This window comes from Colletes gigas, unplaced genomic scaffold (genome assembly GCF_013123115.1).
Source record: "Colletes gigas isolate AHSC1104 unplaced genomic scaffold, ASM1312311v1 Colletes_gigas_Sc00017, whole genome shotgun sequence".
Lineage (NCBI taxonomy): Eukaryota > Metazoa > Arthropoda > Insecta > Hymenoptera > Colletidae > Colletes > Colletes gigas.
Genome location: NW_025106646.1, coordinates 2550350 through 2563069, shown reverse-complemented (window position 1 = coordinate 2563069; position 12720 = coordinate 2550350). Strand labels below are relative to the sequence as shown.

Genomic DNA, 12720 nt, shown 5'->3' with positions numbered 1-12720 from the left:
CTTTCCGCCGCGATCAGCTAGGTGAGAGTGATAAGAAATATGATGAACGACCTGTTATTACCGAACGATGTGCAGAATTATTACCGGAAAGAATTCTAAACAGGGAATTCTTAAGCCTCCAGCAAATTGCACGCGAGAAACAACGTCTCGGATTATTTTACAAGACGGATCGTTCGGTTGTTTGGATTAAATACAATTATAGTTCAACGTAGAACTGTTTCAAAGAATGATCCACCAAGCGAGAACTCTCAGGATTTTAGCCACTTTCTTACATAATTTTTCAAATATTTTTTTTTATTATTTTAGTGGCTAAACATGGGTTCGTTTCATTTATTTTAATTTTGATTTTAAGACTAAATACTTTGGCTTCGAGTGGTACCGAAGGGGGCCTGAAACTCCAAAAATGTTAAAATAATAATTTTAATCGTGTAAAAAATTGAATAATACTTCCATTAATCGAAACTTTGTCCAATGAATAAATTCAAAGTTATTTTATTAAATTTTTCGTTCAGATAATTTTTCTAATCAGTGAATGCTCATCTCTAACTCGAGAAACGTTAATATATTAAGTAAACGAGTATATTAAGGCTACGTTCTTTATTGATTTTGTAAATATAGCACTAACCACGTAGTGTAAACTTAGATATTATCATTTGAGATATCTACTCTAACTAAGTGTAATTAAGTGTAAACTTAAATTTATCAGTTCAGATATCTACGACGAAACAAAATATTTGAATTCTAAAATTTGTAACGTAGAAATGAAAAAAGAAATCTTCCTTTCGATTTATTCGCAACTATTGATATTCGTTAATCGAATACATCGGTGCATATAAATTTATCGCGATCCTGTTTGCACGAAGTTGAGATCCGTAATCGTCTTGAACGAGGCCTGCGTAAGTACTCGGTTCGGAAAATGGAGGTTTTACTATACTTCCGGGTCAGACCACCGATGAACGGCGGATGATAACTCCGGCGAACGAATTTATCCGAGGAGGGGGTAATTCCTTCTTCGTCGCATTACGAGGGACGAGATTGTCCAGGAAATTGGCCGGCAAATCTCGCTGGCGACAGAAAAATCGACGATTCCGGTTAATGACGGAACGGCAACGTTCGATAAATCGTGTCTCGTCGTTCCCGAGTACACACGCCACGGGTTATCCCATTAAATATTAAATTATTTCTACCACGCTGTTCTGGACGTTCTGGATATCGGGGCTGTACGTTTCGGTACAGAGGCAAGCAAAGCGTAATCCTTATTCATAGACTCGATCGAGTAATTTCGAATAAAATTCTTCGTAGCGTTCCGCGAAATCCATTGCAATTAAAATATTTTAATATCCTTTGGAGCACGTACCCGCTCCGGGCGATGGCTCCTTCCAACCACATCCTTCCCCTGTCTCTACTCCAACCCCCACCCCCTGGCTCGTCTTGCCTCGCTTTTGGCTCTGCGTTTCCAACCCCTGTGGCCCGTCCCAACCCCCGCGACCCACCGTTCCCGCCATCCGAATTTCTTTTCGGAACGGGTGCGCTCTTATTAAACGTACCAATCCGGATGCCTCGAGGTATCGAGAGAGCACGTTCGCTTTCCTTCAAAGCGCCCTTTATCACCCCGAGAGAGAGAGCTCCGTAGATATTTTGACCATTCGTCTTCGAGCGATATATATCACGGTAACTGCAGTTTTTTTCCAACGTCGAGAGCGTGTAATATTGCGCGATTCCAAGTACCCTTTTTGATAGTTTCACGGAACCGAGCTTTTTTTCCAGACGTATAAATCTCGGGAACGGGGGTGGGGGGTGAGGGACTTGAGGAACTGGAAATAATTGCGAATGCGCGGCACGTGACGACGAAAGAAGTTTTGTACGAGTATTGCAACGTCGCTCGATCGAGGGATGCAATTCTTTTCGCGATTATAAAATATCTGTTTCTTCTGATATCTATGGTTTACCTGAGATTCTAAATACACTAACGTGTGAGCTAAAGAAATTAGCAAGATTTCGCTCCAGGAAGAATCTTTCCCGAAATATCTACCTAGAAATAAAGTAAACAAAGCTAAGAATACAACTAGTAGTGAAAATAACAGTAAGAACGAATTATTGGCAGATGAGAAATAGGTAAAATGAATAAAACGGTTGTTTTTGGAGTTGGATTAATCTTCGTGTTATGCCTAAACATGATTAACAAAATATAGTTTTACTTAAATTGATGTAAAATTCAAACTTTGTATGTTTGTGATTTTCTTGTAATTCTTATCGCGTTCGTAGATGCAAAGATATCGAAGGTAGTTCATTTTCAATTCATTCGAATGTTTTTTGTTTAACTAAAGTGAAACATGTAAGAGTGTACATACACAGTTACTTCCACACTGGTACACTATAGTGGTGATTCACTATAAATGAAGTTGTTATTGAAAGTGGTACAAGTCCATTTTTTCACACATTGAGTTTAAGGATTTGTGTTTGAATAAATAGTTACTTGAGTGGGTGATCGTTTTGTTGAAATTATTGTATACTGTTTATATTGCATCTCTCTATTAGAAAAAAATTACTTTGCAACACAGTCTAACAAACAAAAGTAAAAATAATTGGAAACGAGTTTCTTTTCTGTAACAGAGGTTATAGAAATGGACAATAAACGACACATATATTTTAGGTTACGTTTAATGCATATGGCACGTATCGTTGCATACATCGTACTGGTACTGCGACTGCCCAGTGTTATACTATACTAAAACAAAAGACGGCGCGCATGCCTGCCAACGAGGTAAAAGGAAATACCTCCAACATACGCATGTTTGCCAACATGGTAATGAGAAACATTTCCAACATTTTCATTTATAGTGAATGACCATTATAGTGTACGAATACGAGTAAGAGTAACTGTATACTACAACACTCAACGTTTCTGCTTTGACATACTTTAAACCCATCGGATATCTGTGAAGTTATGTTCCTTTATCAATTTCAATTAACCCCAAAGTATATTATGAACGAAGTCACGAGCATATTACAACAAAAAATAATTGTTGCTCCCTTCTAGATTTCAAGATATAATTATTAGAAACCCGAGTTATACTACTAAATTACTCAGTTGTCAAGTTGGAACTTAATACATAAAATACATAAAACTGAAATGGCGTCATAAAAATGGTTATAATAAACAGTTGTTAACAAAATAATTGTAATTAAAATCATTTACAGGGTCATTTACAATGTATTAAAATAAATAGAAAGACGACGACATTATAACTACGTAACTTTTAGTATACTCTGCTTGATACTGGTTATTTTTCTTTTAATTTACTTCCAATATTATAATCACAAATAATAATCACATTACGGTCATGAAAATAACTATTTTCACGAAAAGGTTTATCAAGCCGGTGCGAGAGAGTCTCACGCGCGTTGTCATTCATCGGCGATACGATCAATATGTAATGATCGCTATAAAGTGCACACCAGCCACGGCGAGGATATTTTAAATGAAAGGTGGGATAAATTTATCACAGCCTCGTCGAACGATTTATCACGACGATGCATTCGAGCTGCACATTCCTCAAAAACTCTATTAGCATTACGAACAATCGCCGCTGTGTTGCCTCCCGGTTTAAACTCGCGTATGATAAATGCATGCTCGAATTTGAGTTTAATTCCCCATTTTTTGTCAGAACGACTCGCAAAACGTATCATTTTTGGCCGACTTCGCGTTTCAAATTAACGTTTTTGACTATTACGAGACTTCACGCGTTCATGAAATCTGGTGATTTTATAAATATATTGTGTATTTATAGAAAAAGATATATTTAAGGTACACAGTTTTTATTCTTCTGCGTCAAAAATTTTCTTCTCCTTAGATTACGGAGAATTCTCCTTGGATCGGAAAATCCACTGTAGAAACATATTCTACTCGTTTCGAGCACGAAAGAAGATCGCGTAGTCGTATTTGGAAACGTTTGCTTCTTGGGTTGTAACTTCTTTTTACCCACGTTGAAATTTTGCAAAATTTCTTGGCACGGTTGCAGTTGGAAACCCGGCGAAGCAAAATCTTGCTTTAACTATGTTCTTAAAGGACTCCGTATATTCTTAAGTTACAATTGCTAAAATTTTTCATTAAAAATAAATCCATAATAAAAAAAACCTATTTAAAATTAAATTTCATATTAATCAAATTTTATACAAGGCTTTGGATCTTCTCTATACCAAACTATTAAAAAGAAGCGATTTCGTTTCTTTCAATTTTAGTTTAAATTTCACCTCGATATTGTTTTTAGTTGAAAAGTTACACAAAAATCTCTTAATCCAGCGAAGCAAAAGTTTGGGTTTAACTTTGGACTTGTCAGGATTCTATAGCCCAATGTATTATGTATATTCTAAAGTTATAAGGCGTTTAAATCTTCTCGATATCAGGTTATTAAAAAGAAACAATCGTTTCTTTCAACTTTAATTAAAATTTCATCTCGATATTGGCTACAAAAATTCTAAAAAATTTCTCAATTTATCCAAGGGTAAAATCACTCGTTGGCACTTGTATATTTTACAAAATTTAGTCAGTAAATTTCGTCGAAATTCGTGAAGAATAACAAGGATCGTGATCGAGAAGAGAGGAGGAAGGCGGCGTTAACAGTCTTCGCGGGTAGGTTTATCAAGGGTGAAAGAGTCCATCGAGCGCTGTCATTCATCGACGATACGATCAATGTGTAATGATCGCTATAAAGTGCGCGTCGGCCAGAGCGAGAATATTTTAAATGAAAGGAGGGATAAATTTATCACGGCCCCGTCGAACGATTTATCACGACGATACATTCGAGCTACGGACGTTCCGGAGAACGTACGAGGGCGTCAGCTGCGGGAAACCGCTCTAGGGGAAGTAGATCCCCATCCGATCATTGTTCATACGGAGCCAGCATATAATGCGACGGCACACGGAGTCAAATATATATCTATTATATGCAGAGACCGATTCGATTTCAGTTTTTCCCGCGACTCGACAATGAATTTCGTCCTCCTAAGTGCCCCAAGTGTCCCTGTTCTGCCAAAAGAAAAAAGCGAACGGATGAATTCTGAACGTGTCTCTTACTTTACGGGACTTTATGTTCCAGTGTAAATATGTAATTTCGTAGAAAACGATAGTAAATCTATTAAAATTGTTTACGTGTAACGTAGCGATTATTATTTTTCAAAAGTGGATGTTTTGGTAATGACAGCTATCTATGGGAAGAGTCTCGAAGAGGAACTTTGAAAACGTGGGAGATGTTTTCACGAAAGTTATAGAAGTAAATTTTATTACAAATCCAAAGTAGTTCGATAAAGAAATCAAATGCTTTGGACATGCCGTTTTAAAAGAAAAAGCAAAGACAAATCGTGCAAAGATTTCTGCTGTTACAAAATGGCTTCTCCTTAAGAACAAGAGCCAATTAAGAAGTTTTCTGAGACAGTGCTCGTAATATAAAAGATTTGTAAGAAACTTTTCTTCGATAGCAAAAGACTTTATACCGATTAACCGAGGGAAACCAATTGTTCCCTCGAACTGAATGTAAAAAAGCTTTCGATGTTTGCAGGAAGAAGCTGACATATTTCCTGGCTTTCGTTCTTCGATGAAAACATTTCGTGAAAATATCTCGAGAACTAGTAACTGTTTCGCCACGATACCCTAATAATTTTTCACGTAGAATGACCAGAGGAATCGATCTGATAAGTCTCCATTTCAAGGAATGATGCAATTGCACGTGCAATGTTACACTTAAGAAAAATCTAAGGGCCTACGAATGTATTGTACTTTTGAGCCATTTATCTTCCTCCTTTGGAATTTATTCGTAAATGCATTAATAAGGGAGCTGTGACCTGAAACAATTGCGTGGGCCACCCTGTATTTCAAAGATATATGTATTATTTTTTTTCGATAATATTTCGTTGATTTTTTAAACTCAAGAAATCATACGAAAGTAAGATCTTCCTCAAAATGTAAAATAAAATTTCTTTTAAAATAATACTTTGCAAAATTCTCACAGATGCAAGTCAAGCTTGACAGGGAAATATACTAAACAGGATGTAATATTTTTCAAACCAAATTCAATTTTATACGTGTCAACAGATAGGCACCACAAAGATAACATGTTTTTAATACTAATTCACTACCCCAACTATTAGGGTGCTTACAAGACAAAACGTAATTTACGTAACTTAATTCGAGCTTGATTTCTTTTATTGTATGGAATAGAAAATCATGGACAAAACAGAACTTTAAACAATTTAAAAAGTTTAAAAATACCACATTCATATTAATGTTATCGAGTGACCACGTTTTTGGGTCCTGTTATGGTTATTAGTGTGTAATTTTTCCTCATACCATCATGCTTGACAGGGAACTATACTAAATACTATATAATATTTTACAAAATTCTCCCAATTGCATGTCAAGCTTGACAGAGAAATACACTAAATAGGATATAATATTTTGCAAGCTCGACAGTGAAATATACTAAATACTACATAGTTGTAAATCAAGAATGTCGAAATATAATAATTGATAATCGTTTCCCCGAGTAATGAGAATGGAAATTATTTAAATAATCTCGTCGACTGGCGAAATTCTCGAGCTCGACCGCTAATCCGGAACACAGATTTCGCTGGTAAGCATGGAATTACTGTATTTCGAGCGGCCTGCACTCAGCCTCGCCGAGCCCCGTCGCGTGTCTTCCAGCATCCATTCCCCTCGATTCTGTTCGTGGTGGGTTCGTTTGTTTCTCGGCCAAATTGCCGGAATCCTGCACGACCTTAGCGGAAACGTCGCGCGTTTCGGGCCAAGTCACGGGCCACTGCTATTTCATACAAAATAGCCCGACATCTTGCTGGCCTCCGCGGCTATAGATACCGTTAACACAATCGGGCGTGTTTTGGCAGAGGGTTTAGTCTCTGATAGAACGGCGGACCACCCCCTCGACGGCCAACGCCACCCCTCGACGACCGTTACACCCGGGTACACATAAAAGTTTGGCCACAAAACTCCCCCGACAAGTTCGACTTCGTCTTCCACGTCCACCGGCTTTCTTCTTCGCCCCTTGTTAAGGGGTTACGCCCACCTTGACGACCATAAAACAAAGGGTATATTTACGAATTTTTTTACAACGATACGCCCCGACGAAATGAATTTTTTTTACTGGTAATAAAATTTACAATAAACGGAAACCGTGAATCGGAAGGCAAACGAGAAGTTGGAAAATTTGAGTTTTTAATTATTATTATATCGAGTATAATATTATAGAAACGAGCTAACAAAACACGTTTTTATTTGTAATTAGAGCACGCTTATCTTTTGTATCAAGATTCACGTTAATTTCTTTTATTCTTATTCATAGAGTAGATAGTTAAGTTTTGAATTTGTAATATTATCTATATATTTATATTATATATCGTGAATATCGGGACGATCGTGAGATGTGAAGAAAAGCAGTGGAAAATTAATAAATGACTTATTTTCATTCTGGAGCTGACTCCAACTTAAGAGTCGAAATGTTTAAATTGAATTTAAATTTAAAATGTAATTTTCTCGTTTGCAACAAGACTTCATGGTAAATCTGTCTTCGGTTTTTATTTATTTATTTACAGAAAGAAGATATAAGGGCAGTAATTAAATTGAAATTGAAATTAAAATTAAATTAAATATGATTATATTTATTACAACTCCTCAGCTAAGTCATTGTCGCTTTCGATCGAACGTATTTTAATATAATCCAGAAAAGAGAGTCGTTACAATTTCTAACATTTCAACGTTAAGATTAATGCTGCAATTTTCAACTAAATATACCTCTTTCATGTATGATATCTCAAGAACATATAAATTTTCCTCGATTAAACTTCAACATTTCCCCTTTTAGTCTGCAGATGGCTGTTAACTAAGTTCTTACTTGTTCCTAAGTTTGATCCAAACGTTCCACATATAGAAGATTGTTTCCAACTTGCAGTCGTGTCTAAGACAAAATTTTCCATAATGGCTTTACCGAAGAGTCCACTAATAAATTCAAAATGAAACGTCATACTTCTTGTTCTCGTCGCTACGCAAAGCTTTTATTCACGATTATTCATTCCTTAAATTACAGATTCATAGACAGAAAGTCGATCAATATAATGATTGTCATTTTCTAAGTTTGTTTCTTTTACTTCCCTTTAATTAAACTTTCCCTTTTAGCCACTATATGGCTGTTAATTAAGTTCTTGCTGGTTGCTGAGTTTATTCCGAAGACTCTGCGTATTGGAGACTGTTCCCAACTTGTAACCGTATCCAAAGGTGTGTTGAAATAGCCTTCCCTATGAGTCCACCAGAGCTGAACTTCCGAAACTGTAGTTCTAAAACCACGTTCGCGTTGAGATTCTTTGGGGTCGCGGAAAATTTAAAAAATCATGAACCACGTTTCCCATTTATCAAAGAATAATATCCCACGAAAATTTGCGAAGTCACAAGCGTTTAAATTGCATTGTAAAAACAAAATTAAACATCTCCAAATATCCACATTCATGAGTTCGTGGCGCGTTTGAAAAATGATAAAAGAAAGTAAATATTGTCTTTGTTGGTTTAAACGCGTGCAATTTTTAAGTGGCCCCTAAATGCAATCCGGACGACACTTTAACATGTTGACTTAAATTGCTCTTATTTTTAGACAATTGGAAACTACAAAAATTCGTCATAAAACTTACTTTTTACAAATTAAAATTCAAGAGTCCTATCTAGATTTATTTTTTGTAGCATCTAATCTTCAAAATTAATATTTTTATTGAACCCATATATGGGTGACGTATGAATCAATGTGTTAAAAATCCATGACTAATATACTCTTTACTCGCCTACGAAATGTTCGAAGAAATCGTTTCACTAACGATGCACAAACCACACAAAAGAAATAATTCTTTCTCTAATTTTTGGAGAGGAATATTTCTAGGATGAAGAACGAACGATGGTTCCCGTAAAATCGTATCGCGGAGACGCGCTAAAAACAATCGCGGGAAAAGCCTACGGGATGAAAGTTTCGCGAACGAGTTCGATGAAACGGGATCCATCCACGCTTCCGTTTCCTTTCTTTTCTGTTCGAGTAACCCGAGCGGGCATCCCTTACCTCGGCTGGCTCCTTTCGCGTTTGATTTCGTTCGGTTCGTCCGCGTTTCGAAAGGAAGTTTCGCAAAGTGGATGGCCGGATCGCGTGTACTAATTTTATTAACCAAGAAATAACATCGATAGGATCTCGGTCGGCGCTCTTCTATTAACAGCGAGTGCTTAGATACATTGGAAATCATTGGATCATCCCCTAAGTGATGTGGGTTTTAACACGTTCGCTGCGGTACGAGACACACGCTCCCAGGGTCGTATTTCGTTCCGTGCTGGCCATACTTCATCGAAGCTTCGTTGCATGCTAAGAGAATACCGTCATAAATCTTCTACTGCTTCTTATCGATCGTTAGAAATTGTGAAATTCTTATGTGCTCCATCAGGCACGCGAGACGACGCGTAAAGAACAACGAAAACGAATCAATTCGTGAAATAGAGAGTATTTCAACCCTTTGTGCTCCAAAAGTCTTTATTAACCCCTTGTCTCATATATTAAAATCATATTCGTAAAATAAATCTATTCTTTTTCTCGTACGAACAAATTTAAACCAAATTAAATAGTATACGTTTAAAAAATTATTTGGAATTAAATCGTACATTAAGGGGATAAGCAACTACCAATTGCAATTTTATGATGTGAGTTTTGAAAATAGGAAAATGTTCTTTCACAAAAATGTATACATAATTTAAATTTTATTCGTATAATAATAAACTTGAATCTATTATGTTTGTCGCCAGTGGAATGCAAAGGGCTAACACGTTGAGAGTTAATAGTTCAATGGTGTGCTTATTACTTTTCTGTGTGGTATGACAAATTTAAGAATATGTATATTAAATCGTCCCATGGTTTCGTGCCATTCAATATTTTCAAATTGACAACGATACAATTTGCAATTTAGTAGAAAACAAATAAAATTTGTCAGGTCGAGGAATTCTCGATATTTGAACATACCAACAACAATTTATAAATATTTGAAACGAAGAAATATCGTGTCGAAACTCGAAGTACGGAATAATATAGTTTCATTAAAAAAAATAGACGTTATATTAAAAAGTGGAATATCACTCTCTAAACGCACCTGTCTGACCATACACGCTATTTCTACTTAATTTTACACATGCCTAACAAAAAGTTGCGTACCAACATCAACGATCCATAGAAATTTGAAACGAAGAAATATCGTGTCAAAGCTCGAAATATGGAATAATATAGCTTCATTAAAAAAAATAGACGTTATATTAAAAAGTGAAATACAAATTGCCTAACGCGTCTGTCTGACTATACACGCTACTTCTACTTAATTTCACGCGTGCCTGCCTCGAGAACATTCAATTTTCTCGAAAACATCTTGCATGAAAAAACTTTAATTCTACGTGCTTGACTTACTTCTTTTGCGTTGGATTACTCCCATTGTGGTTGTATAATTTATTTATAAAATTTTCTTTTTAAATTATGCATTGAATCAGAGTTGGATGAATTGAACCACCAAGCAACGAATAAGAATTTCAGAACCAGACCTGGGCAAATTTAATTTGAAATTAAAATAACAATAACTATCGGTTATTATTTATTTTCAACCGCGATTTGAAAATAAAAGCAATAGCGATTCATTCGAAATAAAATAGCTAAAAGAAATTACCAAACATAATAACACTGCCATTCGAAATAATATTAGGTTGGAGAAAATGAAATCCGTTATTTTTCATTTAGATGGCTCTAGTGATATATATCTCGTGAAGTATTGACCAAACAAATTGAGACTTGTTTGTGGTCGTTGGAAAAGTGGAATTTCGTACTAAAAAAAAATTCTTTTAGTTTTTTGGTTGGTCGATTCAGTTGTGAGTTTCACGGCGTAAAAAATGGAAGTTAATAAAGATAGAATTCAGTATATTTTACAAATTTGATTTAATGAGAGCGAAAATGCAAGCCAAAAGGCTGAAATTGTGAATGGTGTTTATGGTTCCGATACTGTCACAGCCAATGTCGAAAATATCGATAAAATTATGGAAATGATCGAAGTAGACCGCAGTGTTAGCAGTCGTAGCACCGCCCAGAAGCTAAACATCGACCACAAAACAGTTTTAAACCATTTGCATAAAGCTGGATTCAAAAAGAAGCTCGATGTTTGGGTGGCACACGAATCGATGGATCGAATTTCCATCTGCGAAGCCTTAGCCAAACAGAACGAAATCGAATGGCAACAAATTATAAAACAAAACGGTACACATTTCACCCAAGTCGGACAATCCGAACCATGTTAAATAAAGTCTTGAAATAAACGTGAAAATAATTGATTTATATTCCCCCAACCTAATACTTCAAATAATATTGTTTCTAGAGTGCCCAAGGATCCAAACTAGCTTTCGTTAAAGTCCTTCGACGAATCTTGCACAAGTAAAACCGCCCGAAAAAGCCCAGTTCGCGACTACCAAAGTTTATGTTCGTCGTTCGGGGATAAAACACGGAGAACGAACGATCCAATAAACAATGCCACGCGCGATTTATTACATTAAGGTTTTCGAAGCACACAATATTTTCTGGGACACGAGGACGGAACGGACGAGCCCTGTACACCATCGCGTATTATTCTGAGTCGACGGCGCGTAATTCTGCACGCAGCTAGATTTTTCAAAGGACAATAACGCCGTCGCGCGGGTCCGCGTCGGTTCCGCGTCGTTCTGGCGTCGCGCCAGCGTCGACCGCGTAATTCTAGGCGGTTAATCGGTAGACAGCCGGGAATCCGCGGGAATTCGCGGGAGGCTCGCCGTGCGAGCGCGCGCGGAATCGTCGCCAGGCCAGCCGGACGACGTTTCGCCGCGCGATGTTTCCACCGAGTTAATTTGCGTATCCAGCAGCCCCCTGCGTTTGTGTTTCAGACAATGGACCGCCCGTCGAGCAGAGCGACGACGGATGGCTGAACTTCACAAAAATCACCCGCGCCGAGAGCGGCTGGTACAAATGCTACACCAGACACATGCTCGGAATTTTCACCAGCATCGGTTATTTTCTCAACGTCCGCTGTGAGTAGATCGTTACGTTCAATCGACCCTGCCGCGGCCTCGTTTTAACCCTTCCGTTCCTATCGGGACCGAATATTCCGCCAGAGAGCGGGAATAATAGTCACGAAATTTCACCCATTAAAAAATACACTCTCTGACCATTTCGCCTACGGTGGACTCGCGATAAATTGTGATCGAGCAATCTTTGAAGGTAAATACATGGATGAAGAGGGTTTTCAGTAATTAACCCCTTGCCACACAATGACTTGTCTGACTTATCACAAGTTCTTGATGTCAAGTTTACACAATTATGAGGCTACTGGTCATCGAGTCTTGTACATTAAAATCAACATACTTTTACAGTCATGAGATATTCGTAAAGCAAGTCTATTCTTTTGCGTGGTTATTCCTCGTAGGAACAGATTTAAACAAAATTAAATAGCATACATTTGTATTATATATAGTCTCGAAATTTCACCCATTAAAAAATACACTCTCTGACCATTTCGCCTACGGTGGACTCGCGATAAATTGTGATCGAGCAATCTTTGAAGGTAAATACATGGATGACGAGGGTTTTCAGTAATTAACCCCTTGCCACACAATGACTTGTCTGACTTATC

At 37.1% G+C, this 12720-nt stretch overlaps 1 protein-coding gene across 1 annotated transcript in view; it reads left to right on the top strand.

Moving 5' to 3' along the window:
- Positions 1 to 12720, top strand: part of LOC122400328 (hemicentin-2) — a 531816-nt gene that overhangs the window by 385450 nt on the left and 133646 nt on the right. The window contains exon 8 of the mRNA XM_043401723.1: positions 11975 to 12118. Coding sequence (XP_043257658.1) covers positions 11975 to 12118 — 144 coding nt within the window. The remainder of the gene's footprint in view (positions 1 to 11974; positions 12119 to 12720) is intronic.